The sequence below is a fragment of the Nyctereutes procyonoides genome, unplaced genomic scaffold (genome assembly GCF_905146905.1).
Source record: "Nyctereutes procyonoides isolate TBG_1078 unplaced genomic scaffold, NYPRO_anot_genome, whole genome shotgun sequence".
Classification (NCBI taxonomy): domain Eukaryota; kingdom Metazoa; phylum Chordata; class Mammalia; order Carnivora; family Canidae; genus Nyctereutes; species Nyctereutes procyonoides.
This window is the reverse complement of record NW_026575117.1, coordinates 1990159-2017791: the sequence shown is the minus strand read 5'-3', so window position 1 is coordinate 2017791 and position 27633 is coordinate 1990159. Positions and strand designations below refer to the sequence as shown.

Here is a 27633-nt window from a genome sequence, read left to right as displayed (position 1 = left end):
TCCCCCTCTGCGTCTTGCTGGCCTGTCCCCCCACCCCCCCGCCCCAGGCGACAGCTCCGTCCACCAAGTGTTTGCCAGCGTTTGCCTACCGACCGCTGAGCTGAGCAGGTCCCCGTGGACGTCACCACGACTGCGAGCTACTATTTACCCTTCATAAGTGGGGACACTGAAGCCCAAATAGGATTCAGTCCTCATTCAGTATCACACAGGTAGGAAGTGGTGACCTTGGGATCCAGACGTAGGTCTGGCTCCTAAATCTGTTTCTCTCCTCCTCTAGATATTGGGGTGTCTCCCCTGCCCTCAGTTTCTTCCGCGTCCATCCCCTTCCTGCTCCCCGAAACACTACAGCGGCAACTCAGGAGCCAAGACTTCCAACGGCTGGCGAATGCCTTTCTAGGCTGGCCCAGCACAAATGCTACCTGCATCCACAGCCTCATTCTCTATGGCTCCTTGCTCGGGAGCAGGGGCCCCCCCAGACTGCTAACTCAGTCTTCTGGGGGCGGCACATGGCTCCCCCTCCTCGGGCCTGCTCAGCTGACCGTGCATCTGCGATCTTCCCCGTACCAGCGCCAGCCCTGTTCCCTCCCCTCGGCCGCCCTGACTGCCCCGCCGGCTCAGGAGCCCCCTGCCCTGTTCTGCCGTCGCGTGGCCCGTGCACGCTCACTCCTCGGCCTTTGGAGAGACGCTATCAGTTCATGTATGTTTGCTCCTTCCCAGCTGGACTCCTAAGGGCAGATGATGCACGGGTGGCTCCCTGCGTGCCAGGGGGAGGTGGTGGCAGCACACGGTTTGTTGTCACGAAAATACCCCCCTGACTTGCAAGTGGAGCTGCCTGCGGTAGCCGGGCAACTGCAGCCGCTCCCCACCCCAGCCCCACGGCCTGGGCCGCACCGATCTGTCCGTAGGCCATGCCGATGAGGCGGTTGTTCACCAGGTTGTCGATCTTGGGATTCCGTGGGGCCCTCTTCATGATGTCACTCTCAGCTGACTCATAAGCCAAGGAGATGGCCGGGACCTGGAGGGTGGAAAGCGAGACAAGGGAGACAAAGCTCAGAGGGAAACACAGGGGTCCCTCGAGCGAGCCCTGTCCCTCACCCTGCGCCCCGGTCCCCCTCGCAGGAGCTCCGCCGGCCGCATCCCGGTTCGGGCCTCACCATGTCTGTGCCCAGGTCGATGCAGAGGATGGTTATGGTGCCCAGAGGCAGGGGGATACTGAGGATGATGAACAGCAGGAAGGGGGTGATCTCAGGGATGTTGCTGGTCAGGGTGTACGCGATGGATTTCTTGAGGTTGTCAAAGATGAGGCGGCCTGGGGGAGGACGGCCACCCTCCTGTGAGAAGCGCAGAGAGGACCCCGCCCGCACAGCAGCTCCGCGGCAGAGATCACTACAGAGTAGGGGCCGGAGGTCCTAGACCCGCTTTGCTCCTGAACTACGTGACCCTCGGGGCCGTGCTTTACCGGCGAGCCCCCCGTGGTCGGATGCAGTGGGGGTAACGGCCCCTGCTCCCTGAGGATGCTACAGGCTTGGGCCTGGCCGAGGCTGAAAGGTGTCTGGGAACGCTGACACCAAGGCCGGAGAAGCTTCAGGCTGAGGCCGAGACAGCCCGGACTTGGCTCCCAGCCCCATTTTCTGCCACGAATAGCTTGTGACCTTGGGCCCCTCTCACCTCCCGGAGCCTCATTCCTCCTGCCTCGCAAGTCCCTGACCCCAGCCCCATGGCGCTCATCTCCCCGTAAGCTACTATGCACTTGACTGTCTTGCTCCCCTAGAAATGAAGGAACGTGAGGGTTGGGATTTGTGTCTTTTTATTCCCCGCCCTTGCTCCCCAGTATCTAGAATAGAGCCTGGTGCACGGTGCTCTGGAAAATGTATTGAATGGAGACCGGATAGTGAGCATGGCGTCAGGATCATGCTAGGTCTAGTGCCACAGCGTGACTATTACTATCATATGGGTCGTCCTGGGTTTCAGTGAGCTGGCCGCAGGCAGAAGGCGGGGAACCCCGGGGAACAGACTCTAGGGCTCCCCCGCTCGCCCAGGGGCCTGGTCTTCAGATTTCTCTGGGACAGAGGGCCGGTGGTGAGGCTCATGTGGTCAGTTCTGGGGTCAGGCTCCAGCTGATCTCACCGTATCAGCATCACTCAGGTGAGGGGTTCCCAGGGACCCCGAGACTGTGGCGTATGGAGCAGTCCCAGGGAGGGGCCACATCCTGGAACCTGCTGCGGACTCCCCGGGGTGCGCGTGCGAGGACAGAGCACCCTATGCTCGACCACACCCTGGTCTCCTTGTCGCACCCGCACTTTCCTCCCACCTCGTCTAGAAGGGCTCCCGGGGGTGATGTTCCCAGGATGGCCAAACCTGATTTACGGAATTTTGCCTTATGTGGACACTTCCCAGCCCGTGCAGGGTCGTGGAGCTTGGAAGCTAGGCAAGGGGAGTGACAGCGATGCCCAGCAGCTCCCGCCCGCCTGGGGTCACCCGAGTCGACGGGCGCCCTGCCCCTCACCCTCCTCCACGCCCGTGACGATGGACGCAAAGTTGTCGTCCAGCAGGATCATGTCGGCGGCCTGCTTGGACACGTCGGAGCCCGAGATGCCCATGGCGATGCCGATGTCAGCCTTCTTGAGTGCGGGGGAGTCGTTCACGCCGTCCCCGGTCACGGCCACCACGGCCCCCTGGGAGGAGCCAGGTCATCACTGTGTCGCATCGAGACCAGCCCCGGGGTCACTCGGATCCCATCATCCCTTGCTTCTGAAAGCCCTTGTGCCTGGCCCTTCCCTCTCCTGCTCCTCCCGGGACATTACAACTCTCGGGGGGCCCCCGACTGGCGCCCCTCTCAGGGGCCGGGCAGGCGGCGCTTTGGAGACTCCCCCAGCCCGAGGAGGTCTGGGCTGGCCCGGCCCCGTGCGGCGCCCGCTCACCTGCCTCTGGCAGCCCTCCACGATGATGAGCTTCTGCTGCGGGGACGTCCGCGCGAACACGATCTCCGTGTGGTTCTTGAGGATCTCGTCCAGCTGCTCCGACGTCATGTCCTTCAGGTCCGAGCCGTGCACCACGATGGCCTTGGCTTCCCTGTGGGAGACATGTCAGGGGCCGCGGCAGGAGCCCGTGATGCCCTGGCGCCCGTGTGCGGCCTGCGCTACAGCCTCCAAGGCTGTTTTCCGCCTGGCCCCTTCCTTGTCCGCAGCCACCGGCTGTCCCCGGACGGACAGACAGATGCCCTGCTTCCCACCCGCCCCTCCCCTGCTCTGCGGGGTCCTTCCTCCCGCTTCCTCTGAGAACCCATGGCCAGAGTCACGTGGTCGTTCTCCTACTAAGCTTTACTTTGCAGTGAGTGAACCCCAGCCTCTTCCCGGCTGCAGGGGCCTCCAGGCAGGGTGGTGAGTGGGGTCGGAGTGGGGCGGCCGAGGGTGGAGGGCAAACAGCGGATCTGGGCTCTCCAGGGGCCCCACCTGGGGTTGGTCTGGCTGACAGGGACCTGCAACCGGGCTGCCATGTCCTCTGCGGTCTCGGTGCCTTCGGATATGATGCCCACCCCTTTGGCGATGGCCTTGGCAGTGATGGGGTGGTCCCCGGTCACCATGATCACCTGGGTCGGGAGGGGAGGGAAGGGTCACAGAATCGTCTTTGTCCCCAGAACCTAAGGGCCTAACGGATCCCTATTCATTCCCCGGGGCCTAGTCGCAGCTCATCTCCAAGAATGTGCGCTACAGTGGCTGCACCCCCGGGGACTGGGTCAGGACCCCCAGACCATAACACAGGACAGTTCGGGTTCTAGGTTCCCCAGAAACAAAATGGGACTCCGGGCATGTTCATTACTATATTCAGAATTTCACAGAATGGTTCCACAAGCTATTCTGCATCTTTAAGCTCAAAAGACAAACACCTACACGTAGAACACGTGGCAGCAAAGGGACGTCTGGCAAACACGCACTGGGCCCGAGTGTGCTCGGACCTCCCCCTGCCTCTCGCTCACTGCGGCCTCCCCTGGGCTGCAGCCCTTTGCAGGTGCCTGGTCCCAGCCCTCCCCGTCCCTGCCTCCCCGACAGTCAGCTGCGAGCGCCGTGCTGTCCTAGCAGTCTGCTCCTTTTGTCTCCTCGCCGCACGGGGACGGCTGGTCTGTGCCCCACGGGCCCGTGCTCTGCAACAGGGGCCACTCCCGGGGGCTCCTGCGCGGCCACCTGGGACTCGTCGGGCAGGTGCACCGTGGGCCTGACCCAGCCCGGCACCGGCCCGGCCCGGCAGCTCAGGGGGCTGTCCCGCAGCCTCCCCCATGCCCGTGCCAGGCTGGACGGACAGAAAAGCAAAGTCGGTCCCCCGAGAGCGAGTTCCCAGGGCGCGGGCTCGTGGGGCTCCGTGGTGGCGCAGGTGCAGCAGGTGCAGCAGGTGCAGCAGGAGCGCAGTCCTGCAGGGGTGGCTCCCTGTCACGGAGACGTGTCTCGGGACTGAAGCAATGTCCTGTCCAACCTGCGGGTGCTGATGGCATCTCTGAAGTTCCCATGGGGTTTTGCGAGTCGCCCCCTTGTTCCCTTGTCCCTTCGGTCCCCCAATCCGTCCCATCCGAGAGCCTGAGTCCGCTGTAGGTGCCCGACTGCAGTTTTTGGAGGGGCCGGGTTCACGGTGAGGCCCAGACACCTTCACGGCGCCCAGAGCCTCCGCCAGTGGCAAATAAAATTGGATGCTTCTATTTATCTATTTTTAGTTCCCTTTTTTTTTTCCCTCAAGGGCCAAGCACATGGCTCTCCCTGGGAAGTACCAGCCCTGCCATCGCCTCCTTGTAAGAACTTCGCTGCCCTGTGACCCCGGGTCCCTCCGACCCCTTTTAGCAGCTCTGCATCATTGCCGTTCTGGAAGTGGCCCTGGAGGGCTCTACCCCGTGTGACAACCTGCCGACTGTCCATGACCTTTGTCCTCCCCGAAGAACAGTGCCCTGCATGTGTCTTACGCTTCCGTACAGCGAAAAGGGGCCGACTCAGAATTTCTCACCACGTCTGCCAAAGTCCTGTGAGCTTAGGGCCCCGAGGAAGTGCGAGATTATAGTGAGAGCTGGAAGCGGGTGTCCGGAACGCGGACGGGCCGCGCAGCCCCAAGGCCTCAGGCTCGCCTGCCTCGGGCTGAGATGACACCCAGGCTGACTCACCCCTCCCACCTCTTTCGGGCCTCCCCGCCTGCAGGTGCAATCGTAACTCCTTTGGGCCCTAAGGGACCCACGACTCCCCAGACGAGGCACATTTCGCATCCAGAGTGATTCCCTATCCAACGGCCACCTCGAAGCTCAGAAATCTCGAATGGGCCCTTCTCCAGCTCTGCCCATGATGCAGGAGCCGGGAAGGTCGGACGTGGGCTACCTACGCAGACGTGCTGCAATGACGCTGCTGCTTGGACAGCATGAGGCACGTAGGGAGCTCACTTGGAATAGTTCCTACGTCCGTGCCTGGGTTGTCACTCTAGTGGCCCATCATTGAACTTGGCACGGCCCAGCTGCCCCCAGACGAATGGCCCACCGACAGTCAAGGTCTAAGAGAAAGCCCGTGCTGACTGTTCCCATCCCCTTCCCCCTAAATACCTCCAGCACCGCCCCCCGCCCGGCCTCGAACCTGCTCTCCCCCAAGCCTGGGATCCAGACTATCAGGTATGAGCAGGAAAGGTGTCGACCCCTGATCTGTGAGGATGTGGGTGAGCCCAACATCTGACCTGGAAGTGGGGTTCGGACCATGTCAGAACTAGAGGAATCCTTGCATGAAGCCCTCCAAGAAGTTGAGCCCCACCTCACGCCGGGCCGGGAGCTTCACTCTCAGACCAACCCATCTTGGTTTCTGCTGGACTCGCACCTGCTGGCGTAGCTCTTCACCCTGAGTCAGGTGCCCTGAGGGCCCGGCTCTCAGCAGTGCAGTCTCCCCCCGCCCCGTCATCCGCACCAGCCCCAGCACCCTCCCGGCAGCACATTGACCTGAGCTCTTCTAGCACCTTGCTACTCCGGCCGTGGTCTGCAGACCAGCGGCGACGCGTCACCGGGGAGCTTGTAACAAATGCACAGACTCAGGGTGTCTTGCACCTGCTGAATCAAGATTTGCATTCCAGCAAGACCCTTAGATGAGTCCTGTGCATGTCCTCGGAGCTGGTTCTCAAACTTACCTGCCTACTGAAATCGCTGAGACTTAAGGTTTTAAGAGTGTAGATGCCTGCACCCCCACCCTGGAGCTTCCAAGTTAATGGACTTGGGGGTGTGGCCTAGGCATCAGATTTTCCTTAAGTTTGTTTAAGTAATCTGTGCACCCAGCGTGGGGCGTGAACTCACAGCCCCAAGGTAGCCCGGCGCCCTGCAGGCATCAGATTTTTTCCTTTTTTTTTTTTTTTTTTACGATAGTCACACACAGAGAGAGAGAGAGGCAGAGACACAGGCAGAGGGAGAAGCAGGCTCCATGCACCGGGAGCCTGACGTGGGATTCGATCCCGGGTCTCCAGGATCGCGCCCTGGGCCAAAGGCAGGTGCCAAACCGCTGCGCCACCCAGGGATCCCAGGCATCAGATTTTTAAAGCTCCCTACACGACGGGGCTCTAACTACAGAAGAAACTTAGGATTTCCTATTAGGTTCTCCCTGAAGACTGAAAATCATCAGCTCAAGGAAACAAATCAATTCAATTCAACCAAGGTTACCAGGAAGCTACTCTACGCAAGGCTGTCTGCCGCTGCTCCAAGGTGCGACAGGCCGGGGGCTCCTGGGATGGTCGGGGGTTTACCTTGATCCCCGCACTACGACACTTGCCCACAGCGTCAGGCACGGCAGCCCGGGGAGGGTCAATCATCGAAATGAGCCCCACAAAACAAAGGTTCTCCATGGGAAAATTGATTTCATCCGTATTAAACCGGAATCCCTTGGAGAAAGTGCTAGGCAGGTTCAAGAAGCAGAACCCTGGGGAGAGACAGAGGGACCAGTCGTCACTCAGGGGCCTGAGTCCCAGCCCTGCTCACCCCAACATCTCCGACATCTCAGCCCGCAAATGACCATTTGGATGTCGTTCTTTCCAGGTTATGTCCGCAGCCCCTCACCTAGCACGCGCTCCCCGAGACCTCCCAGCTCCAGGTAGGCATTCTGGAAGTTCTTCTTCATCTCGTCGTCCATGGGGTACTCCTTTCCCTTCAGGAGGTACGTGGAGCAAAACTCTAAGATCCTCTCAGGGGCGCCCTTCATCATCAGGACGTGGGCCTGGGAGCCGTCCTCCTGCAGGTGGATGGACATCTGGGGAGGAGAGAGGAGGAGTCCTCGCAGCAGCAGTAGGAGGATGGAGCAAGCGAGGGTCGGGGTAGGAAAGCAGGGGAAAGTTTTTTAATGATTTTATTTATTTATTCATGAAAGACACACACAGAGAGAGAGGCAGAGACCCAGGCAGAGGGAGAAGCAGGCTCCACGCAGGGAGCCCGACGCGGGACTCGATCCCGGGTTCCTGGGGTCATGCCCTGACCAAGGCAGACGCCCAACCGCTGAGCCACCCGGGCGTCCCAGGGGAAAGGTTTTTGAGGGTAAAACAATAAACAACCTGTCCCCCCCCCCCCGCACTTGCTTTGTCCCATGACCCCAACACAGCCCCCTCCCTCCAGTCAGATCTGACTCAGGCTCAAGCCCTCCCCTCCTCCCGTCCAGGGATCCCAGCCCCCCCCATGCATTATTTGCACCCACATCTCTGCTTTCCCCTGAGGCACAAGCTTGGCTTTCTCTGCTTCCTCTCTGCCTGGAAAGCAGAAGCGTGAGCCGGGCAGAGGCAGCCGAGTGGACAGGGAAGGGGACGGGGGTCCACAGGCCTGCGTCCTGGGGCCAGCGGGAATGCTCCGGGACCTCAGGCTAACCCGCGTAACCTCTCAAAACCTCAGCTCCTCTGATACGGTGCAAAAGAGCCTGTGGTGCTGACTTCACTGGGTTTTTGTGAGACACGACACAGTCAAAAATCCGCCCCAAACCTAACTACAAATTCAGCCTGCCGTGACCCTTACAGTAACACGAACAGTCAGTTAACACCTATGCTGTGTGTGCTTTGTCTCCCAGGCTGTATGCTTGCAGGAAAGTGAGCCAGGGAAAGGAAAACGTGAAGAGAATCAAGGGGAGAGAAAATCCACAGACAGGACCGAGCTGCGTTTACCGAGAAACGTCGGCGTTTCAAGTGGATCCACGCAGTTCGCGTCCTGCTGTTTGAGGGTCAGATCATTGTTAAAAAGTGCCTGGACAACCATGAAGCAGAGTCCAGGAATAGGTTAGTCGTGGTTGTCCGTTTGCAACTCTCCCGACGGCGTGGAAGTCCCAGGGGCTAGTGGCTGCGTGGGGTCGGGGTCGGGGTCAGGGTGGGAAGGAAGGCCACATTCACGAGTGAACGTGAGGGGACCACAGACCCGGAGGGGAGAGGGTGCTGTGCTCTGTGAGCGGGGACTACGCTGCAGCTCCCCTTCCGCGCCAGGAGGCCCCTCTCCCGTATGTAGCCTGTTCCGGCCCAGAACCTGCGCCTCGAGGGGAGCAGGTGCAGAGGCGACCACACCGCCCAGGGGACCAGCAAGGTGCAGCAGGGGGAGCCTGTGTGTAAAATGCTCTTAAGACCGTCCCACTGGAGACTTTCAAGTGTTTCCTGTGACTTTCAGCTACAGTCAAAACACGCTTGAGCAGGTAAGAGGGAGAACCGCAGCTTATTTCAACAGAAAGCTCTACAAGGTTTTTTAAAAAGCTTGATCTCCCGAGCGCTTACTGCAGATGATCGGGGGGGTGGGGGGGGTGGGGACAGCAGGGCCTACACATGCGGGGTAACTTGGTCGCGAAAAACTCACATCTTGTTAGAAATTACGGATAAAAGGTGGGAGAAAGCCGGAAATATCAGAACAGAGGACCCTCCTTTCATTTCAACCTGAAAGCGAGGAAGAGGTGTCGGGGGGCGGGGGGCGGCCTCGCAGAGCCCGGGGCTCCCGCTGCCCCCGGAGCCCCCTGTGAGGCCAAGCGCACACGGGGCGGGTGCCGCGGAGGAAGACCGTGCCCTCTGCACGTGCTCCCCGGTAGCTCAGAAGATCCACTAACTAACCTAGTCCTTTGGGGGAAAGTGGCTATTTTTATTTATTTATTTATTTTTTGGAAAGTGGCTATTTTGTTGGACACCCCAACGAACGGCAGAGATTACGTTTTGCTTTTATTTCAAATCACGTGGAGGAAGAAATATCTACCTCTTTGCAGGCACCGTCTTTGATCCGGCCCCGCCACGCACAGAATTCTTGTCTGGGCTGTGAGGCCACCGAACGTCGGGAGAAAAGTAGACATAAGTTTGCAGGTCGGGCTCGGGAGACCTATCTTATTACACCGGCTGGGAGCCGGCGGAGCCAGGACGACTCTGGATCTGTTCCTTTAACCCTTACTGGCTCCGTGTGCAGTGTGAGGACACAGGCAAGTGGGTTTTAAAAACTCAAAACCCCGTATGTAGCTTTTGTTGTGTTATTGCTATTTTTTTTTAAGCTATGATTTCCTTTCCCTCGTGAGGAAAATCGGGGCGGGGGGACCTACTGTCTTAGCAACTTTCACCTATGATGCCAGGTGCGTTAGCCCGTCTGCAGGCCCTGCTGCCCCTCTGTGTTGTTCGCCCATTAGTACCTGCGCTGCCAAAGCGAGCACAGTTATGTGTTTTTTAAGACAGGAAAACAAAACTGACTTTTTCTGGGGGGGAGGTCTCCTTTCTCCTGTCTCGGCCGCACCTGAGCGTCTGGCCCCTGTGGTAGTGCATGAGAATTCCGCTCCTCTGAGCAAACCATGACTGTCCCGTAAGAGCCAGACCTTCCTGGTGGCGCCGCCCGGCCCCTGCTTCCGCCACGACCCCCTCTTCACGCGGGAGGGTCCCGCTGGCCTTCCCGTCTGCCTGGTGCATTCGGGGTTAGGGCCCCACCGACGGCCCTCAGCCTGCGCTCACACGTGCTGGAGCCCCCGCCCCATCACCTACCTGCTGGCAGCTGCTAGATTCACAGGGGTGGAGTGAAGCGAGGCGCTAACGGGCAGGGCCTGGCAAACCCAGCCTCACCTGCGCGGCCAACCTCGCAGGAGCCCCCGCGGCTGTCGCCGAGCAGCCCTTGCTACCCACGCGACACCCCCACGTGCCCTCTCTGCTCTGCTTAGGCCAGAAGGCTGCCGCCTCCCTTTACCTGCCGGGCACTTTCCCTTGAGCTGAGCCTCCCCCCCACACCCGCCCCCCGCCGTGGGGTGCTGGTTACCCAAGGTCTCTATTCCGTTGTGCCGAGGGGACGGTAAAGGGGAAGGCAAAGCTCCCGTTTCCCCAAATGGTGAGCCCCTCCCCCGCCCCCCGCCACTGTCCCACCCCCGTGGGTTCTGTACCTGATACTTGTTGGTGGAATTAAAGGGAATCTCTGCCACCTTGGGGTTCTGCTCTCTCATCTCCTTGACAGAACTGTACGACTGCTCGATGAACTTGAGGAGGGCGGACTCGGAAGCATCCCCTGTTGTTGCCCGCTGCCGGGACGGGGTTGGCGAGGGGAGCCCCAGGTGAGCCCGAGGGGTGCGGCCCAGGACAGGGGCGCAGCCCAGGACAGGGGCGCATCGGGGAGGCCCTGGCGGTGATCGCTGAGTGCCAGGAGAGGGATCTCTGGGAAGAGGGCGGGGTTGCCCTGGACACCCCGGGGTTCCCCCCAGGACTGATACCTTGGCAATGGGAAGGGTCTCCTGGTTAGGCTTAAAGTCAGCTCGGTTGCAGAGGGCAGCGATTCGGGCCAGGATGAACCAGGTAGTGGAGCCCTTGGCAAACGTCTTCCCTGGGGAGGAAGAAGAGACTCGTGAGTGAGGGCAGGTGGTGGTGGGGGTTTAGAGCAGGGACTTGCCTGCACCCTGCCCTGTCCCCCCGCTCCCTGCAGCCAGGGCCCAGCCATCCCGTCAGTCCCTCAGCCCCGCACCAGCCATCCCCGCCGTGGGGCCCGCCCGGGCCGCTGCTCACCGGTCTGCTCTTCGCTGGTGTCGGCCTCGTATATGGTCTTGTCGAACCACATGTGGGCGACGGTCATGCGGTTCTGGGTGAGGGTGCCCGTCTTGTCGGAGCAGATGGTGGACGTGGAGCCCAGCGTCTCCACCGCCTCCAGGTTCTTCACCAGGCAGTTCTTGCGCGACATGCGCTTGGCCGTCAGGGTCAGACACACCTAAGGCCGTGAAGACGCCGAGAATTACCGGAGATGGCCAGGGCAGCTGCTCCCACCACTTGGCGTTCTGGAAATCCGATGGTTTCTCCTGCTATTGACATTTTTTGGGTTTTTCCCTTTTGCTCCCACCTCGTCTTTAGCAATTCCATCTGCGGCCATGGCAAAGGAAGTCGGGGAGGGATTATGTTTGTGCTTTACCGCCGAGCTTCGGAAAAAGAGTGTCTTCCTTTACCAGGGACCATAGAGGATGACCTTCTCCCCCGGAATGTTCTGCTCCCCCAGGACCCTTTTCGTCTCTTCTGTTCAGCTGCCCTGTTCCAGTCAAGTTCAAGCCACCCTTCTCAAGTCCAGCCTTCCCGGGGACCAGGTCAGTAGCTAACCTTCCACTGTGGCGTAAAGGGACTTGTACCAATGGTTAGAAAGAAAAAAAGAAGAAGAAGAAAAAGGGGGAGAATCTTGAAATTGAGAAAGAATATTGCAACATTGGAAAGGACTTGAGAAATTATTTAAACCGGGAAATTTTTGTTGACGTTCAATGAAAGTCAGCTGGGTGGCGGGGTTGTTTTAAAAACTAGTACGTTCTTAGGTGAGGGTTATATTTTTTTTTCAAGATTTTATTTTTTTTATTCATTAGAGACACAGAGAGAGAGAGGCAGAGACACAGGCAGAGGGAGAAGCAGACTCCGTGCAGGGAGCCTGACGTGGGACTCGATCCTGGGACTTCAGGATCAGGCCCTGGGCTGAAGGCAGCGCTAAACTGAGCCCCCCAGGCTGCCCAGGCGAGGGTTATATGAATACAGAAGCCTGATCACGGGGTTATGATTTATTTACATATTAGCACCAGTCCTGAGGTTTTTGTGCTAACCAACCACACCCTGAGTATTATTCTTGTTTCTATTTTAAGAAGAATATTGATAAACTAGAGCATATCCCAACATAGGTGACCAATAAGCCAGGGATGACCATGTTATGTGAAAAACTGGGGGAAAAAGATGATCTCACCTCCCACCAGAGAGTGTGAGGGTCACACAAAAGCATAGTTTGTAGGAGAGAGAGAAATGACTTGTTTTGTGTTTCTTCAGATGGGAAAACTAGGACCAAACAGGAAATCATATTTCTGCTCAACACAATGAGATCCAGCTAGAGCAACCCAGCGGTGACATGAGCGGAGACCAAAGGGGCGGACTTCCCAGGACTAGAAATAATCATCTCCTCCCATGGATTGTGCACGAGATATTCAGCATTGGTCGAAAGGTTGGATTTCTATGGGCTTTGAGGTCCTTCCCAACAAGATGCTATAATTCTGAGTTAATCTGGAGATGTTCAGTGATTTGGCCAAGTTCCCTGGCCGGTGCAGCCAGGACCGGAACTCACTGCCGGCCACGAAGAATCTAACGCTTCCTGCATCGCTACCCACGGGGAAGAAAGAGAAGGCACCAGAAAGCATGGGGGGAGGAAGCCGGGAGGGTTTGGAGCTGAGGCACACACCTCAGGAGTCCTCTGCACTGGGTTCAACAGCCAGAGAGAGACTAACGGTCTCAGCCCCTGGGGCGGGTGCCTGCCCAGAGGCTGCCCTCCCCCTTGGCCACTCACGGTGACGGTGGCCAGCAGCCCCTCGGGCACGTTGGCCACGATGATGCCGATGAGGAAGATGACAGCCTCCAGCCAGCCGTAGCCCAGGACGAGTGAGAGCACGAAGAAGGAGACCCCCAGGAAGACGGCCACCCCCGTGATCAGCTGGATGAAGTGCTCGATCTCAGCCGCGATGGGGGTCTTGCCGACCACCAGGCCGGACGTCAGGGTGGCGATGCGGCCCATCACCGTGGAGTCTCCCGTGGCGATCACGATGCCCCGGGCTGTTCCTGCAGAGCAACGGGGAGGTCTGAGGTGGGGGCGCTGCTGGCCTGGGCGCCCACGAGGAGAACCCTCTGTGCTCAACAGCAAGGTGGACACTCAAGGAGGCCCTCCGGGAGGCTCTTGTATTCTATGCTCCGCGTGTTCAGGTTTTTGTTTTTGTTTTTTAAGATTTTATTTATTTATTCATGAGAGAGAGAGAGGCAGAGACACAGGCAGAGGGAGAAGCAGGCTCCATGCAGGGAGCCCCACGTGGGACTTGATCCCGGGTCTCCAGCATCACGCCCTGGGCCCAAGGCAGGTGCTGAACCGCCAAGCCACCCGGGCTGCCCTCGCGTGTTTACTTTATACAAGTAAAGTTCTCCCCCGAAACACCTCTGCGGAGAGTTCACAGTCGTCCAATGTCGTGGACTCGTCGCCTTGCCTGTCGAGAAGCTCGACGGCCTGTATGTGTCCTTCTCTGACCTCAGCAGCAGGAGTTTCTAGAGCCCCAGGAATAGGGGCGCCCTTCTAGAGTCCTCCCTTCCAGCATCTGCTCATCCCCCAAACCAGTGGTCCTCAGCTGGTGGCAGTTCATCCCCGGGAGACACAGGGCAACATCTGGAGGGCTGGCGGTTGTCACACCTGGGGCGGGAGGGGCGGGTAGAGCTGGGGGTGCAGCTGCGCCTCCCCTGCGAGTGGCAGAGTGCCCCGTCACCCCTACCACCGAGAGTTACCCCAGGGATGGGTGGTGGCGAGGCCGAGCCCCTCCCCGCTCGGCGCTGGAGCCAGCCTGACCCCTGCCGGGGAGCAGAGGCAATAACACGGGCTCGGGCTCGGGGCCTGCGTGGCCTGGGGGGGGGGGGGTGCGGCCTCTGCGCTGCGGAGGCCGCTCACTCACGGGGCTTGAGGTGAGGGCCGAGGGCCCAGACTAGGTTCTTGGCTCAAAACAGGTTTCCCGCTTCACCGTGATGGCAGGAGTTGCTACCCTTCCAAGTCACGGTCAGAATCACCCTGCAAAGCAACCTGTTCTAGAAGTAGCACTTAGTTTAGAATCCGGGGACTCCGGCCGCAAGTTCAACTTTCCACCGGGGCAGCGTGTGCCCAGGGCGAGCTCCTTACACCGACACTCAGGCTTCCTCAGCTTTAAAGGGGGATGAAAGCATCTAGGAGGCGTGAAGGGTGCGTGCCCGTCAAGGAGCCCAGAACCGGATCGGGCACACAGTAGGCGCGCCACTGTCGGTGTCTTTCTTTTCTTCGTTTAGAGGAGTTCAGGGTCTTAAGGAGGGATGATTCAGAGTCACACGTGGGGCTCAGTGGGGGTGGCTCTACCCCGACAGCTCCCACAGACACTGTGGTGCGGGAGGCCACTCATCTCTGGGGCGGCCTCCAGCTGAGTGTGCCTGGGAGCAGGGTCTCACCTGGATGGCCACAGGAGGCCGGTGTTCCAGGGAAGAGTGGCTCGGGCACGAGGCCCTTTGCACACGCGCTCCACGCTGGCTGCCCCCGGAAGGGCCGAGGCCTTTGCCGGGTCTTTTCGAGAACGCTACACTTGCTGAGAGGTGCCGAGAGCGTTTGGTGTTTGGGGCAGGCATGGAACCTGGGGCTCCCTGTAACTACTTTGTGTCAAGGTTTGGTCTAGTTCTTCATTTTTACTCCTTCATGGGTTACCCCATGCACAGAGAGGCAGGATCTAGTATCTAGACGTAGGATGGGTTGATGTCAACCTGGGGAATTTAAGCCCAAGGGCAAGGCTCTCATACCCCTGGCCAGACAGACACCTCCGTTGTCCTGCACATCTCCAGGGAGACAGCTCAGGCCCCATGGAGATGCACGAGAACCCAAAGAGAGACATCTGTACCCACGGAAAGTAGGGAGCTGAGGGTCAGGAATAAAGGTTAAGGTATGCTCCTCGTTTGCAAAGCGCATGGACAGTCCTCGCTTTAAGAGTCAAGAGCTCCTTCAACCTCGCTCCACCCTCTGGGCCACATGTCGAGTCCCACATGTTGGTCTATTAAGGCCACCTCCATCCCGGCCAGACCCTTGTTTCTCGGATGGGATGCCACTGCCCACTCTCCCCCTTCTCTGAAGCATATATGTTGGTGATAAAAAACCTACTTGGGAAGGACAAACGTGAGCAAAACTTTTCCCTAAAAGTTAATAATAGGAATCTAGTGCTTGGGGCAGCCCCAGTGGCCCAGTGGTGTAGTACCGCCTTCAGCCCAGGGTGTGATCCTGGAGACCCGGGATCGAGTCCCACGTGGGGCTCCCTGCGTGGAGCCTGCTTCTCCCTCTGCCTGTGTCTCTGCCTCTCTCTCTCTCTGTGTCTCTCATGAATAAATAAAATCTTAAAAAAAAAATCTAGTGCTTTCAAGGGAAGCTTGCTAACCTACATCTCTCTGCCCAATCAAAAAAAAAATTTTTTAAAGTTTCAATATATATATTTTATTTTCTGGATGGATTCTTCTTCAGCTTTATTGTTATTCTCGTCTTTTAAAATATTTGTCAAACAATTTCATGACTGGAGAGGTCGTTGGCAAGCTTTATTCCAGGGAAGGGTCTGCGGAAAGAGCACGAGCTTTGGGAGACAGACCTGCACTCAAGGATTCCTTGAATCTCCTCTTTGCTATTGACTTGTGTCCTTGGGTACCACATTTAATTCCTTTGAGCTCTTCACATGTGAAGTAGAGATAATGCCTGCTGTGTTGTGTCGTGAGGGCCAGAGACATCTGTAAGCACTTGGCCCATACGGGGCGTTCAATTAAAAAAATAGCTGTTTCTTAGATACCCGAACATTTATTCTTAAGCATGAATAATGGCTTTCACGTATGTTCCAGAGAGTCTTGCTGACCTCCTTAAGGGGGAAGGTTGACATGAGACTGAGTCCGTTGCAACCACCTTTCAGAATTGCCTCCCTGTTCAAGGGTGTCTTAGGTTCCAGGAGCAAAGCCAAAGTGTGAGTGACACCTTGGGAAACTCAACTTTCCAATGCCAGTACGTCCCCAGAATAGTGAGAGGCTGGGGCTCATTCAGGAGAAGGTTGACCTAGTGGGGCTGAATAATTTTCTGCCCTTCTGGGCTGTTTTCAACTTCTAGAGAGCACAGTCCATTCACCAGCTGGAATGATATGCGGTGACGATCACAGGGCACTTCCAACGTGTGAGGCTTTGTGCTGGGTGTTGTATACGCATTGTCTCATTGAATCCACATAAAAATCTACGGGATAGCGACCCTTGGTATCATCGTGGTGCAAATGTGGAAATGGTGGCTTTGACCTTTCACCAAAGGTCGTACAGCTTGTGAGTGCTGGAGGACCTGGGCTGGTCACCAGCTGTTACCTACCCAACTACCTTAAGAAGATAGGGCGTTCTTGAAATCTTTATTTCAATCTCTGCTTTTGCAACGAGGCTATTTATGGTGTGATGCTCACCTTCCACACAGTTGGTGGAGAAGAAGCAGATGTTGCGGGTCTCCAGAGGGTTCTCGTGGGTGAAGTCAGGGGAGCGGGTCTGGGGCTCCGACTCTCCAGTCAAGGATGAGTTGTCCACCTGGGATGGGAGGGAGGATGGGTCGTCAAGTGAGCATGGGAGGAAAGATTCCTTTATGACGGTGACACGTCTTCGTCTGCCACCACCATCATCATTATTGGCACGCGGGGAGAAACAAATTTATACACAAGCACCTGTTGTCTCCAACCTCGAATTTGCACTCGTCACTTCTGGAGGTTCTGAATAATAAGAGCGCGCTTTCCTTAACCGAGTCCGGCTCACTACCTGAGGGCACCTAAGACCATGCTTGGCCCCCTCCCGGGGCTCCCCTCACTCCCTCACCTTACATCCCTGCGTGGAGATGAGCCGGAGGTCCGCCGGGATTCGGTCTCCCCCCTTCACCTCCACGAGGTCTCCTACCACCACGTCCTCTACATTGATCTGCATCTTCTCTCCAGCTCGAATCACCAGAGCTTGCTGTGGGAAGATGGTGCGGGGTCATTGCCAAAGTTTTCTGTGTCCCCCATACCCGCTCCTGGCCTGTAAGCTCCTGTGCCTCATCGCCTTCCTTCTGACTCCCTTCTCGATGCCGTCCCTCGGCACACCACCCTGGAGGGGCTCTGTGGCAGACTGTAAATGCTGACCATCCTGTCCCTTGCAGCACGACTCCAACGGCCCTCTCCTAAGAGATGGAGTCTGCCTCCGCATCCCCACACTGAGGCTTGGCTGTATGCCGTGCTCCAGCTCATCAGACATTAGAAGCATGATGTAGAGCTTAAAAAAAGCTTAAAAAGTACTTTCAGGTGGGGGCTTGCCCTGCTGTCCCCGGGAACCCCCCTGCCTCCAGATCGAGCAAGCCTGAGCCAGCCTCCCGGAGGAAGAGAGGTCAGAAGGAGAAAGGCCCCGGCTGTCACAGCCGGCTCGGCCATCCCCAGACACGGGGGTGAGGTCATCTGCGCCCGTGCAGCATCCCTCAGCTCAGCCCAGATCAGAACAGCCCTGCCACAGACGTGGGGCAAACGCTGATTCTTGTTCCGAGCCACGACATTTGGGGTGGCTTGTTAGGCAGCAAAAGCTAATTAAAGGTCTCCAAACTCCGACTTCATTTTACCAAAGCATTGTCCCCTGACTGAACCCGGGAAAAGATCCTGGGCTGTGACACCAGAACATGACAACGCTGTCGGGAAATTCTGGCGCCTGTTCCTCTCCCAGTTTCCAGCTCTGTGCCTAGAAACCTCTTTCTGCTGTCATCTTACTTCCAGATGCTTAAACATCACTTCTTATTAGAAAACCATCTAAACTCTCAGAAAAGTGGCAAGCATAAAAATTGTGCCGCGAATACCTATATAACCTTTATCCAGATTCACCTGTTGACATCTTACCCCATGAGCTCTGTCATTTGGTCACCGTACAGGGTGCGAACACGTCTGTGCCGGCACCATCGGAGGGTAAGTTTCCTACATCGCGATCTTCTCTCCTGCATACTTTAGTGTGGACATCCCGAGAATCAGTATGGGTTGTTTTTTTTTTTAAAGATTAATATTTATTTATTCATGAGAGACACACAGAGAGAGGCAGAGACCCAGGCAGAGGGAGAAGCAGGCTCCCTGCGGGAAGCCCGATGCGGGACTCGATCCCAGGACCCCGGGGTCACGCCCTGAGCTGAAGGCAGGTGCTCACCCGCTGAGCCACCCGGGCGCCTGAATCAGTGTGTTAAACACCCGCAACGCGGTTGTGGATTTCACTAGATTTCCTTTGACACCAGACCGTCATCGACCGTCTGTCTTCCAGTTTTGTCAGGGCCCAGTATGTCCTTTGCCACACTATTTTCTCCTTCAGCACAGGATTTGCTCTCAGCCAGGTGTCTAGATACTAGTTGTTGTGTCCCTTTAGCCTCCTGTGGTCTGGAACATTCTCATAGCTGCAATTTGTCTTTTTTTTTTTTTTTTTTAGAGAGAAAGAGCATGCACAAGGTGAGGGCAGATGTGCAGAGGGAGGGAGGGAGAATGGCAAACAGACCCCCCCCCCCCAGCGTGGAGCCCAAGGCAGGGATCAATCTCACAACCCCGAGATCACGACCTGAGAGCCGAAATCAGGAGTTAGATGCTCAACCAGCCGAGCCACCCAGGCGCCCCTGTGCTTTGTCTTCAAGGTCACTGACATTTGAAGAATCCAGCTTCTCCAACCTCCTTTGTACCTCCCACCTTTCAATAGAATGTTCTCATTTGGGACTCCAGATTATGCTCGCCACATTGAGATCATGCGTTGCAGACCACGCTACTTCATGGTGACGCTGCATCTTTCTCAGGGACTTTTAAGGCCCGAGAGTAAAATCTGAGTGACCCTCAGCCTCACTCAGCTCACGTACTGTTGGGTATAATTTTCCAGGGACTTTAAAATTCGTGTGTTTGGCCACATTCTACACCTCCCTCACTCTGTCCTCCCACCCCAGTCCTACCTGAGGCACCATGTTCCTGAAAGACTCCATGATCTTGGAGCTCTTGGCCTCCTGGTAGTAGGAGAAGCAGCCGGTGATCATGACCACAATAGCCAGGACCATGCCCAGGTACAGCTGGGGGCGGGGAAACAGAGGGCTCGTCAGGAGGTCTTCGTCATCTTCTTCATCCTCAGAAAATGAGCTTGCAAGGGTAACAGCCGGGGTTAAGGAAGAGTCCGAGACGGGGTGCCTCACTCCGGAGCCCTGAGCTTCCGTGAGGGCCAGCAAGGTCCAGCAAACACCCGGGAAGATGGTTTGCAGGCTGGGGGATGCGGAGGGGAGGGGCCCTGGCCAGGGAGGGGGACCGGAGAGGATGCGGGGATGAACCATCTGGGGAAGAGGAGGGGCTGCGAGTGCTCTGCTGGGCGTGGGACGATCGTCAAGCAGAGCACATGTCTGGGGGAAAGCATCCCGCTCAGGGAGCTGGGCCGTGGCCGCTAGACCACAGGCCAGTGAAGCAGGGGGCCGAGGGGTCCCTCAGCGGCGGGGGGCGCCAGGGATTCGGGCGGGGACCTCGGGGGAGTGCGTGGCGGGCGCAGGCCGCAGCCCAGCACACTCACGTTGTCTTTGGTCGAGTCCTCCTTGTAGTGCACCTGGATGCCGTAGGCCAGGAAGCAGAGGATGGCCCCGATCCACAGCAGGATGGAGAAGCCCCCGAACAGCTGGCGACAGAACTTGACCCACTTTGGGGTTGTGGGGGGCGGGGTGAGGGCGTTGGGCCCATTTTTTTTCAAGATTTCCTGCGCCCTTTCGGGGCTAAGGCCCTGCGTGGAGAGGAACCAGGGACGGATAGAGAGCCCCGAGCGGAGGAGCAGCACGACGCGCTGGAGACCAACCGACCCCCTGAAGGTCACCTGCGCATTCTTCCTCGAGAAGCGGGGCCTTAAACTGGCAGGACAGGGGGGGTTCCCCTTGTTTAGCACACGCTTGCGCGGGCCGGGACTTCAGCTGATGGGCTGACTCACAACCGAACACCTGCCTCGGGCGGGTGCAGTGGCAGGACACGGGGACGAGCTGGTCCCTGCCCTCCCGGGGTGTCAGCCCTCACACCGATGAGCTAACGTGCAAGCCCAACGCCACGAGGGGGCACGCCAATGACGTACGGACGTTCACACTTGGGGTCTTTCACTCAGACTCGGGGGAAAATGCCAACCAAACCCATGAATGCAGAGATCCTCCCCGTAGCTGGGGCCTGCCTCTGTGTGCCTTTCCCTTTAACTGAAAGAGTAGAACCCACCAGAAGGTCCTTTCGTTTCTTTTCTTTTTTATTTCTTAAGATTTTATTTATTTATTTCATGAGAGACAGACACACAGAGAGGCAGAGACCCAGGCAGAGGGAGAAGCAGGCTCCCCACGGGGAGCCCGACGCGGGACTCGATCCCGGGACCCCGGGGTCACACCCTGAGCTGAAGGCAGATGCTCAGCCACTGAGCCCCCAGGGACCCCCCCAGAGGGCTCTAGAACAAGCTCTCCTTAGTTCCCACCGGCCCCTCCCCAGCTCCCCCTGAAAGACACACAGTTTGAATGAAAACATTCAAGGCTCCTACGCGCCTCCCTGGTTACCAGATGGAGCCCTTCAGTGAAGAGATTCTAGAACTAAGAGCTTGTACTCTAAGTTTTATTTGGGTTCCTCGTGTCAGTGGCCACAGTAGCAGCGGCATTAGTGGTGATATGCAAAGTATTAGTTCACTGTTAAAGTAGTGGGTCTCAAAGTGTGGTCTGGGCACCCACGGGGCCCCGAGACCCCCTCGGCGAGTCCGAGAGGTCAGACGATTCTCACAAGGGGGCTAAACCATGGTTCGTCTTTTCCCACCCTTGCTCTCGGGCATGTGCTGGAAGTTTCCAGAGGCTACGTGACACGTAGCATCGCGATGGATTTAATACTGAAAATATATGGGAATCCAGCTGTCTTCTATTAAAAAGCTAGACATTAAAGAGGTTTGCAAAAATGTAAAAACGCCGCTAGATTTTTATATGGGAAAACAGTTATTTGTCATGAAAATATTATTTTTACTCATATACGGTGGATCTACTGTTGTTTCGAAATGAATCAGGGAGTGCTTTTTAATTTTCTCAGTGGTCGTGTTGAATATGATCATCGTGGGTAGACCTACCTCACATAAACCAAAGCTCCTTAGGGTCTTGATACTTTGTGGGAGCGGAGAGGGGGTCCCGGGGACCCCGGCTGGAGAGCTGCCCTGCCCCATCTCCTTTCTCTCATGTCACCCTGAGCTCTTGGGGGTGTTGCTGGGCGACGTCCCTGGGTGCAGGGTGGGTAACAGCATCGCCCGGGAAATTGAGGCCCCGAGTGGGAGCGGTGGGACAGAGACCCTCCACCCCCCGAGGGGCCTCCTTCGCTCACCATCATCAGGTCCACGGAGTACTTGGTGCTCATCTCTTCCAGGGTTAATCTGTGATCGTCCTGAGGGGACAGTGGAGTCATTGGGGGACAGGCGGTGACCCGGGTCATTTCCGGGGCGTGGGGGAAGCACCTGGGGAAGAGGGACAGGCCTGGCCTGGGAGCTGGTCCCGGCGGGGAGGGCAGGCCCGGGCTGGGGACGGCAGCGGGGGGTTCTCACCAGGACCACTTCTTTCTTCAGCTCCTCCACATCAGTCTTCTTTTTTTTCCTCTTCATTTTTCTTCTCTTCCCCATCTTGGGCCCCCTTTTAAGTCTTGGGCTTGGGTTCAGCTCCTGAGGGGTCACGGTCCCCTTCTTCCCCCCGCGCCCCATGGTCCTCCCTGGAGAAGGCAGACCCAGCTCAGCTGCGGGGAAGGTGGCCCAGAGTGCGGAGGAGATGGTGGCAGCGCCCAGAGAGAAGTGGGGGGCCGGGTGGCCCGGTGGGGACGGGGTGGGGGAGCAGAGGCTGGAGGGGGCTCCCGGGAGGGCAGGGCTGAGCGGAGGCGGGTGGCAGGGCCGGGGACAGGGTGGGGGCAGCCCTGTCTCGGGGAGCAGGTGCAGATGCCGAGCGCCAGCGGTGGCTCAGGGGAGGAGGCCCCGGCCCAGGCCCTGCGGGCGCCGTGGCAACCCCCAGCTCTGTGGTCACAAAGGCCTCAGGACAGTTCTGGCCCAGAGCCCCTGGCTGGGCTTGCAGGGCACAGGGGCGGCTTCCGCCACAGGGTCCGAGCCTCGGCGTGAGGGCCCGACGGGCCGGGGCTCACAGGGCCCCTTGGCAGCTGACGGGTGACGTGGGCCCTGCGTGGGGGCGAGCTCTTCCTGCGGCCTGCGGCCACCACCCTCCTCCTCCACCTTTTAGTTTCAGGAGGTCGGAGCAGAATCGGTCGGACCTTGGGCTGAGACTCAGTCCTGGGATCGCATCCTGGCTCCTGGGCTTACCAGCTGCGGCCCTGGGCGAGCGAAGGAACCTCTCTGCGCCTCTCCTGCCCCGTCTGCGAGGGGGGTACCGCCTACCTAAGGTGGCAAGAGTGCGGATTTAAGTGGAGCTGCTCCGCGTAAAGCACAACGTCTGGCGCATGTAGTACATGCTCAGGAAATAGCTCGACTCAACCATTATTACTTTTATTTGTGGCTTCACGTGTAGCTCGCCTTAGAATAAAACCCGGCTTTTCCACGTGACGGCGCTGCATTTCCTCCTTTTAAGACGACATGTTTTTCTCTCCTGTTCTCCTTCTTTGACAGCTCGGAAAGTGCTTTGATAATGTTAATTGTATTTGTGTTTTATGTGTAAATACCTCCTTCCAGAAAGCATCTCCGAAGCAGCTGTATATTTCTGTCATTTGTAGATTTTTCTCCGTTACGCACGCCACAGACATCCTCCCCGGCTGTTGTCTGGTATCTGTTTCACTGCAGTCTAGTCTGGCACGCTTTTTACAAATATGAGCCAAAAAATATGACTACATCAGAAAACCTTGCCTTGGTTGCTGACGCAGTGCTCCTTCAACTGTTCAGAAGTAGAGATTTTTTCCCTCCCTGCTGGGACAGTGATGAGCTGTTTCTCCACTAGACTGGCCTGGGTTTTTCTTCTCTTTTAAAAATGGACAAAAAAGGGCAGCCCGGGTGGCTCAGCGGTTTAGGGCCGGCTTCGGGCCAGGGCGTGATCCTGGGGACCTGGGATCGAGTCCCATGTCGGGCTCCCTGCATGGAGCCTGCTTCTCCCTCTGCCTGTGTCTCTGCCTCTCTCTCTCTCTCTCTCTCTCTCTCTCTCCCTCATGAAAAAATAAATAATAAAATAAAAATGGACAAAATAAAAACGATGAGTCCCACTTGGACTCCCTCCAAACCAGATTCACTGCCGGTGGTGTTACCGCTGGGGCGACGTGTGCACATCCTTCCAGTCTCTCTTCTGCTCACACAGTCTCGAAGGAGATAGAGGCTTGGCGGGTAAGGAATCGTCCAGCCCCCCTTCGGCCGTCGACCTGTGCCAGAGGCCAGGGCTGCGACGGTTCCAGATTCTTCCCTGACCCTGCTCTACTCGGCCTCTCCCCCAACCGATGGATCTACCCGATGATTTCCTTTGCCTTTTACTCATTGGAGACATTGCTGCAGTGGCCGCGTCCTACGTGGTTCCCGTTCCATCCTTCGCTTCATTTCCTGGGAAGCTGACTTCTGCGGCTGGATCACAGGCTCCTCTCGTCTAGAGTTTTAGGAGGTTCTCTGGATCGCTCTTGGAAAGGGCTCTTCCGAGCTCTGTCCTGGCAACCAGAGGCGAGTGTGTCATCGCGCCGGATGACTTTGCTCTTGTTTCCGCCACTGTAACTGGTGCAATGCGGTACCCTAGAGCTTTCGTTTACATTTCTCCGTTGTCTAGGTGAGCGTGTTTTTCCCTTATGGGCTTTCTGGGTTTCATTTTCCTTTTTGTGGATCGTTCCTTATACTTTTCCCAGTTTCCCACTGCCCTCTTATTCTTAGGGATTTGTTAGGGCCGCTTGTCATACATGTCACAAACCTTCCCCGTGCCCCCCCCCCGCCCCGGTCTTTGTGGGTCATGCAGGGTCTTTGTGGGTCATGCAGATTGTAAAGCCCTAAAGAGCAAGGATCAAATGAAAGTTACTGTCACCAGGCTCACCTGTGCATCATCTACGTGAGCGCAGCCCTCGGCCCAGCTTTGCACATGGGAGGTCCCCCTCGCCCCCAAAGCAACTAGAATCAATGAAATTATTTTTGGAAACCTTATTCTGCTCTGCAGATCTTAGCTCAAAGGTCTACTTCTTCAGAGAGGCCTTCTGATTGTCGAAGCCAATACAGCCGCCCTCCCCTGCCCGGCACCCTCACCCCTCCCCTCACCCTTAACCTCCCATCCCCACCCCTCCCCCATCTGCACCCCTCATCACCTCCACCCCCACACCCCTGCACCTAACAGCCCTCAATCCATCCCCGTGGCCTTCGCTGTGCTCTGCACCCTCTGAAATCATCCCTCCCACTTATCTGCCGGTCGACTTGCTACCAGTCTGTTTCTCCGTGACCATGACCGTGACCGTGGGGACCTCTCCCGGCTTATTCACGGCTGTATACCCAGTTCCTAGAATAGCACAGAGCGGCTGGTCCACAAATGGTTCCTAAAAATATGTTGGATGAATGATGAACTTTCAGGTTTTATCTCAATGTTCAAGGTTTTGCTGATTGTCCCTTTGGTCTGCTACGGTTTAAAATCTGCCAGAGCCAACATGCTAGCCCAACGGCTGCCTGCCCATGGCTCTCATAATCACCTAGAAGAAGCTCTGAGAGTCTTGCCCGAGCCCGCTTGCAGTGAGGTCACGACCGCCAGATCGTGTTTTATGAAAACACAGTGAAGATTCTGATATTGGATCGAGTCTTCAGAGCAACTTCTGTTTCTCTTTCCTACATTCTGTCTCCCAGACAGCAGCCGGGACTCGGAATCCCCCAATTCCTGTTTGTCTTTATTACTCTCCTTGGTTGTGCTTTTAAAGTTTCTTTAGTAAGTGCCATATGTCACGCACGCGGAATCTTGACTGTAATTGGCTTTGGCTCTGTCGTAAATGGAGGCTGTTTGTACCGTATCTTCTATCTCACTAATTTTAGGGCTCTGTGTGATTTTGGAAGAGCCGATATCTCCTGCCCCGTGACTTTGAACTCATTGCTTCCAGGTGTTTGTTGTTGCTGCTGTTACTTCGTTTGGGAGGACTACCGTGGATCTTTGACTTATTTAACAGCATCTCCTTTACCACACATACACATGCCCAAAAGTTTTTATTTCTTCTGGTTTGTCTCTCTATTTAGACTATTTAAATATAAACTCCTAATTCGGGATTTCAAATGTTGCTAGAGCTTTTGTTGTAGTTGCTATGATAGTTCTCCAGACTTACTGCATCCCCCTCCTCTTCTCTGAGCACGATCGCTCTTCCTCGATGCTTTTTCCTTCTTTTCTTTTTTAGGTTTATGTATTTATTTGACACAGAGAGAGCACGAGCAGCGGTATAGCAGCAGGCAGAGGGAGAGGGAGAAGCGGGCTCCACAGGGAGCCGGAAGCCGGGCTGGATCCCAGGACCCCCCACCCCCTACCATCTTGACCAGAGCCAAAGGCAGACGCTTAAGGGACTGAGCCACCCAGGCGCCCCCTAGATGCTGGATTTTAATCCACAATAGATGTTGAATTTTACTGATCACTTTCTCAACATTTTTTGAAATGACTATTTAATCATTTTTCCTAGTGGATGTTGGTGGTTGGTTTTCCATATAATACACTGTACTTGCATTCCGCAATTTGTTGGTCGTCATTATAGATACGTTTCATTAAATTCTATCAAAACTGTATTTGTCTTATAAAATAGGCTGGGTGATACAGTTTCTTTTCTTTTTCCTTTTTTATAAAGATTTTATTTATTTATTCATGAGAGAGAGAGAGAGAGAGAGAGAGGGAGAGAGGCAGAGATACAGGCAGAGGGAGAAACAGGCTCCACGCAGGAGCCCAATGCGGGACTCGATCCCAGGGCCCTGGGGTCACGCCATGAGCTAAAGGCAGATGCTCAGCTGCTGAGCCGCGCAGGGTCCCCACAATTTTTTTTCTATACCCTAGCACAGTTGAAATAATATAAGGATGTCTTTAAGCAACTTAGGGGAAAAAATTATCCACGGAATTCACTGGAGCTGAGGATGTTTTTGAAAGACTCATTTAAAAAAAAATCAATTAATTACCAGTATTTATATGCTACCAGATAGCGTATTATTAGTTCCAGAGTAGAGTTTAGTGATTCATTAGTTGCCTGTAACACCCAGTGCTCATCCCATCACGTGCCCTCCTCCATGCCTGTCACCCAGTGACCCCATCTCCCCACCCCCCACCCCTCCAGCGACCCTCAGTTTGTTTCCTGGAGTTAAGAATCTCTCATGGTTTGTCTCCGGCTCTGATTTCACTTTGTATCAGATGTCTTCCTTTGATAGTGATCTACTCATTTTTTCCTATTTTTTGCTGCATTCTTAGCATTGTGAATATTTAGCTTGTCATCTGTCTCTTGTGAGTCATCATGTTTCCTATTCCGTAGATAAAAAGGAAAGGCCATGGAGAGCGTTTCTGCCTGGATCAGAGGTTGGCCTTAACCTCTAGCACCACCTCTGCCTTGGGCTGAATCCTCTAGCAGAGGGTTGAATCTCTGTATCCTTTTTCTCACCCCCCTGCAGTATTTTTAAGACCAGTCCTCCTGTTGCCTGGCTCTAATCGCTTGGGTCTGCCCAGCCCCTCCCGCGGAACATTCATTTCCCACGGAGCCCTGGCTCCCTCAGAGGCCTCCCCAGTTCACTGGACCACTGGGCTGACCAGGCTCTGTCCGGGCCTGCAGGCTGGCGGATGGAGAGCCAGATCTTGATTCTGAGGCGCACCATCCTGGAAACGTCGACAACATATTTTAACCCTTCCAAGCTGGGGGCGCCTGGGTGGCTCAGTCAGTCGAGTGTCTGGGTCTTGATCTCAGCTCAGGTCTTGATCTTGGGGTTGTGAGTTCAAGCCCTGCACTGGGCTCCGTGCTGGGCCTGGAGCCAACTTTAAAAAAAAAAACAACAAACCACCACAACAAAAACCCTTCCAGGCTGAAATTTTCTCCCCTGTAAATTAAAGATAACAGTAGCATCCATCTTCCTGGATGGATTCTTTCAGCCATCCTGCCCACCCTGACTCATTGTCCAGTCTGCATCAGGCATTGTTTCAGGTACTAAAGACAAAGGTGGTGAACGAAAGAAAAACAATCTCTGTGTGCCTGGAACTGACCTTGCAGATGGAGTCAGGCAAACAAACCAACAGCTCTGTGTATATTTGAATTGTATCTGGGTGACGGGCACTGAGGAGGAGGGCCCTTGAAGGGATGAGCACGGGATGTTATGCTGTACGTTGGCAAATTGAATTAAAAAAAAAAAGTCTAAAGAAATGAATTGTATCTATGTTTCTATGTTTCCTCTCTGAATTTGAGGCAGTAAGCATTCACGAATAAAAACGGAGAGGATAGGGGACGAGCTGCTGGAAGTGTCAGCTTATTGGGGTGGCCGATGGGGGCCTCTCCCAGGAGGGACTGTGGGAGGAGCCGACGGGCGGCCCGGGAGTGCGGGACGAGGCAGGATCCTGGCTGCCGGACTGCGGACTGTGGAGGAGAAAGGCCCCAAGGTAGGATTAAACAAGGTCATAGGGACGAGGGTCCCAAGCAGACAAGGGTCCCAAGCGGCCAGGGCACCAGTGAGCCGCGCTGGGTT

The 27633-nt window shown here is 56.3% G+C and overlaps 1 protein-coding gene across 1 annotated transcript in view; it reads right to left on the bottom strand.

Annotated features, from left to right (window-relative positions):
* ATP1A4 (ATPase Na+/K+ transporting subunit alpha 4) overlaps positions 1-21711 on the bottom strand; it is a 28368-nt gene extending 6657 nt beyond the window's left edge. The window contains exons 1-17 of the mRNA XM_055334017.1: positions 21559-21711; positions 21342-21401; positions 19540-19743; positions 18941-19054; positions 16825-16959; positions 16425-16542; positions 12755-13023; positions 10963-11161; positions 10674-10783; positions 10350-10484; positions 7052-7241; positions 6742-6914; positions 3453-3589; positions 2922-3072; positions 2507-2675; positions 1155-1309; positions 892-1015 (exon numbers count right to left, since the gene is read on the bottom strand). Of these exons, the coding sequence (XP_055189992.1) occupies positions 892-1015; positions 1155-1309; positions 2507-2675; positions 2922-3072; positions 3453-3589; positions 6742-6914; positions 7052-7241; positions 10350-10484; positions 10674-10783; positions 10963-11161; positions 12755-13023; positions 16425-16542; positions 16825-16959; positions 18941-19054; positions 19540-19743; positions 21342-21401; positions 21559-21711 (2596 nt within the window). The remainder of the gene's footprint in view (positions 1-891; positions 1016-1154; positions 1310-2506; positions 2676-2921; positions 3073-3452; positions 3590-6741; positions 6915-7051; positions 7242-10349; positions 10485-10673; positions 10784-10962; positions 11162-12754; positions 13024-16424; positions 16543-16824; positions 16960-18940; positions 19055-19539; positions 19744-21341; positions 21402-21558) is intronic.
* Between the last annotated feature and the right edge of the window lie 5922 nt (positions 21712-27633).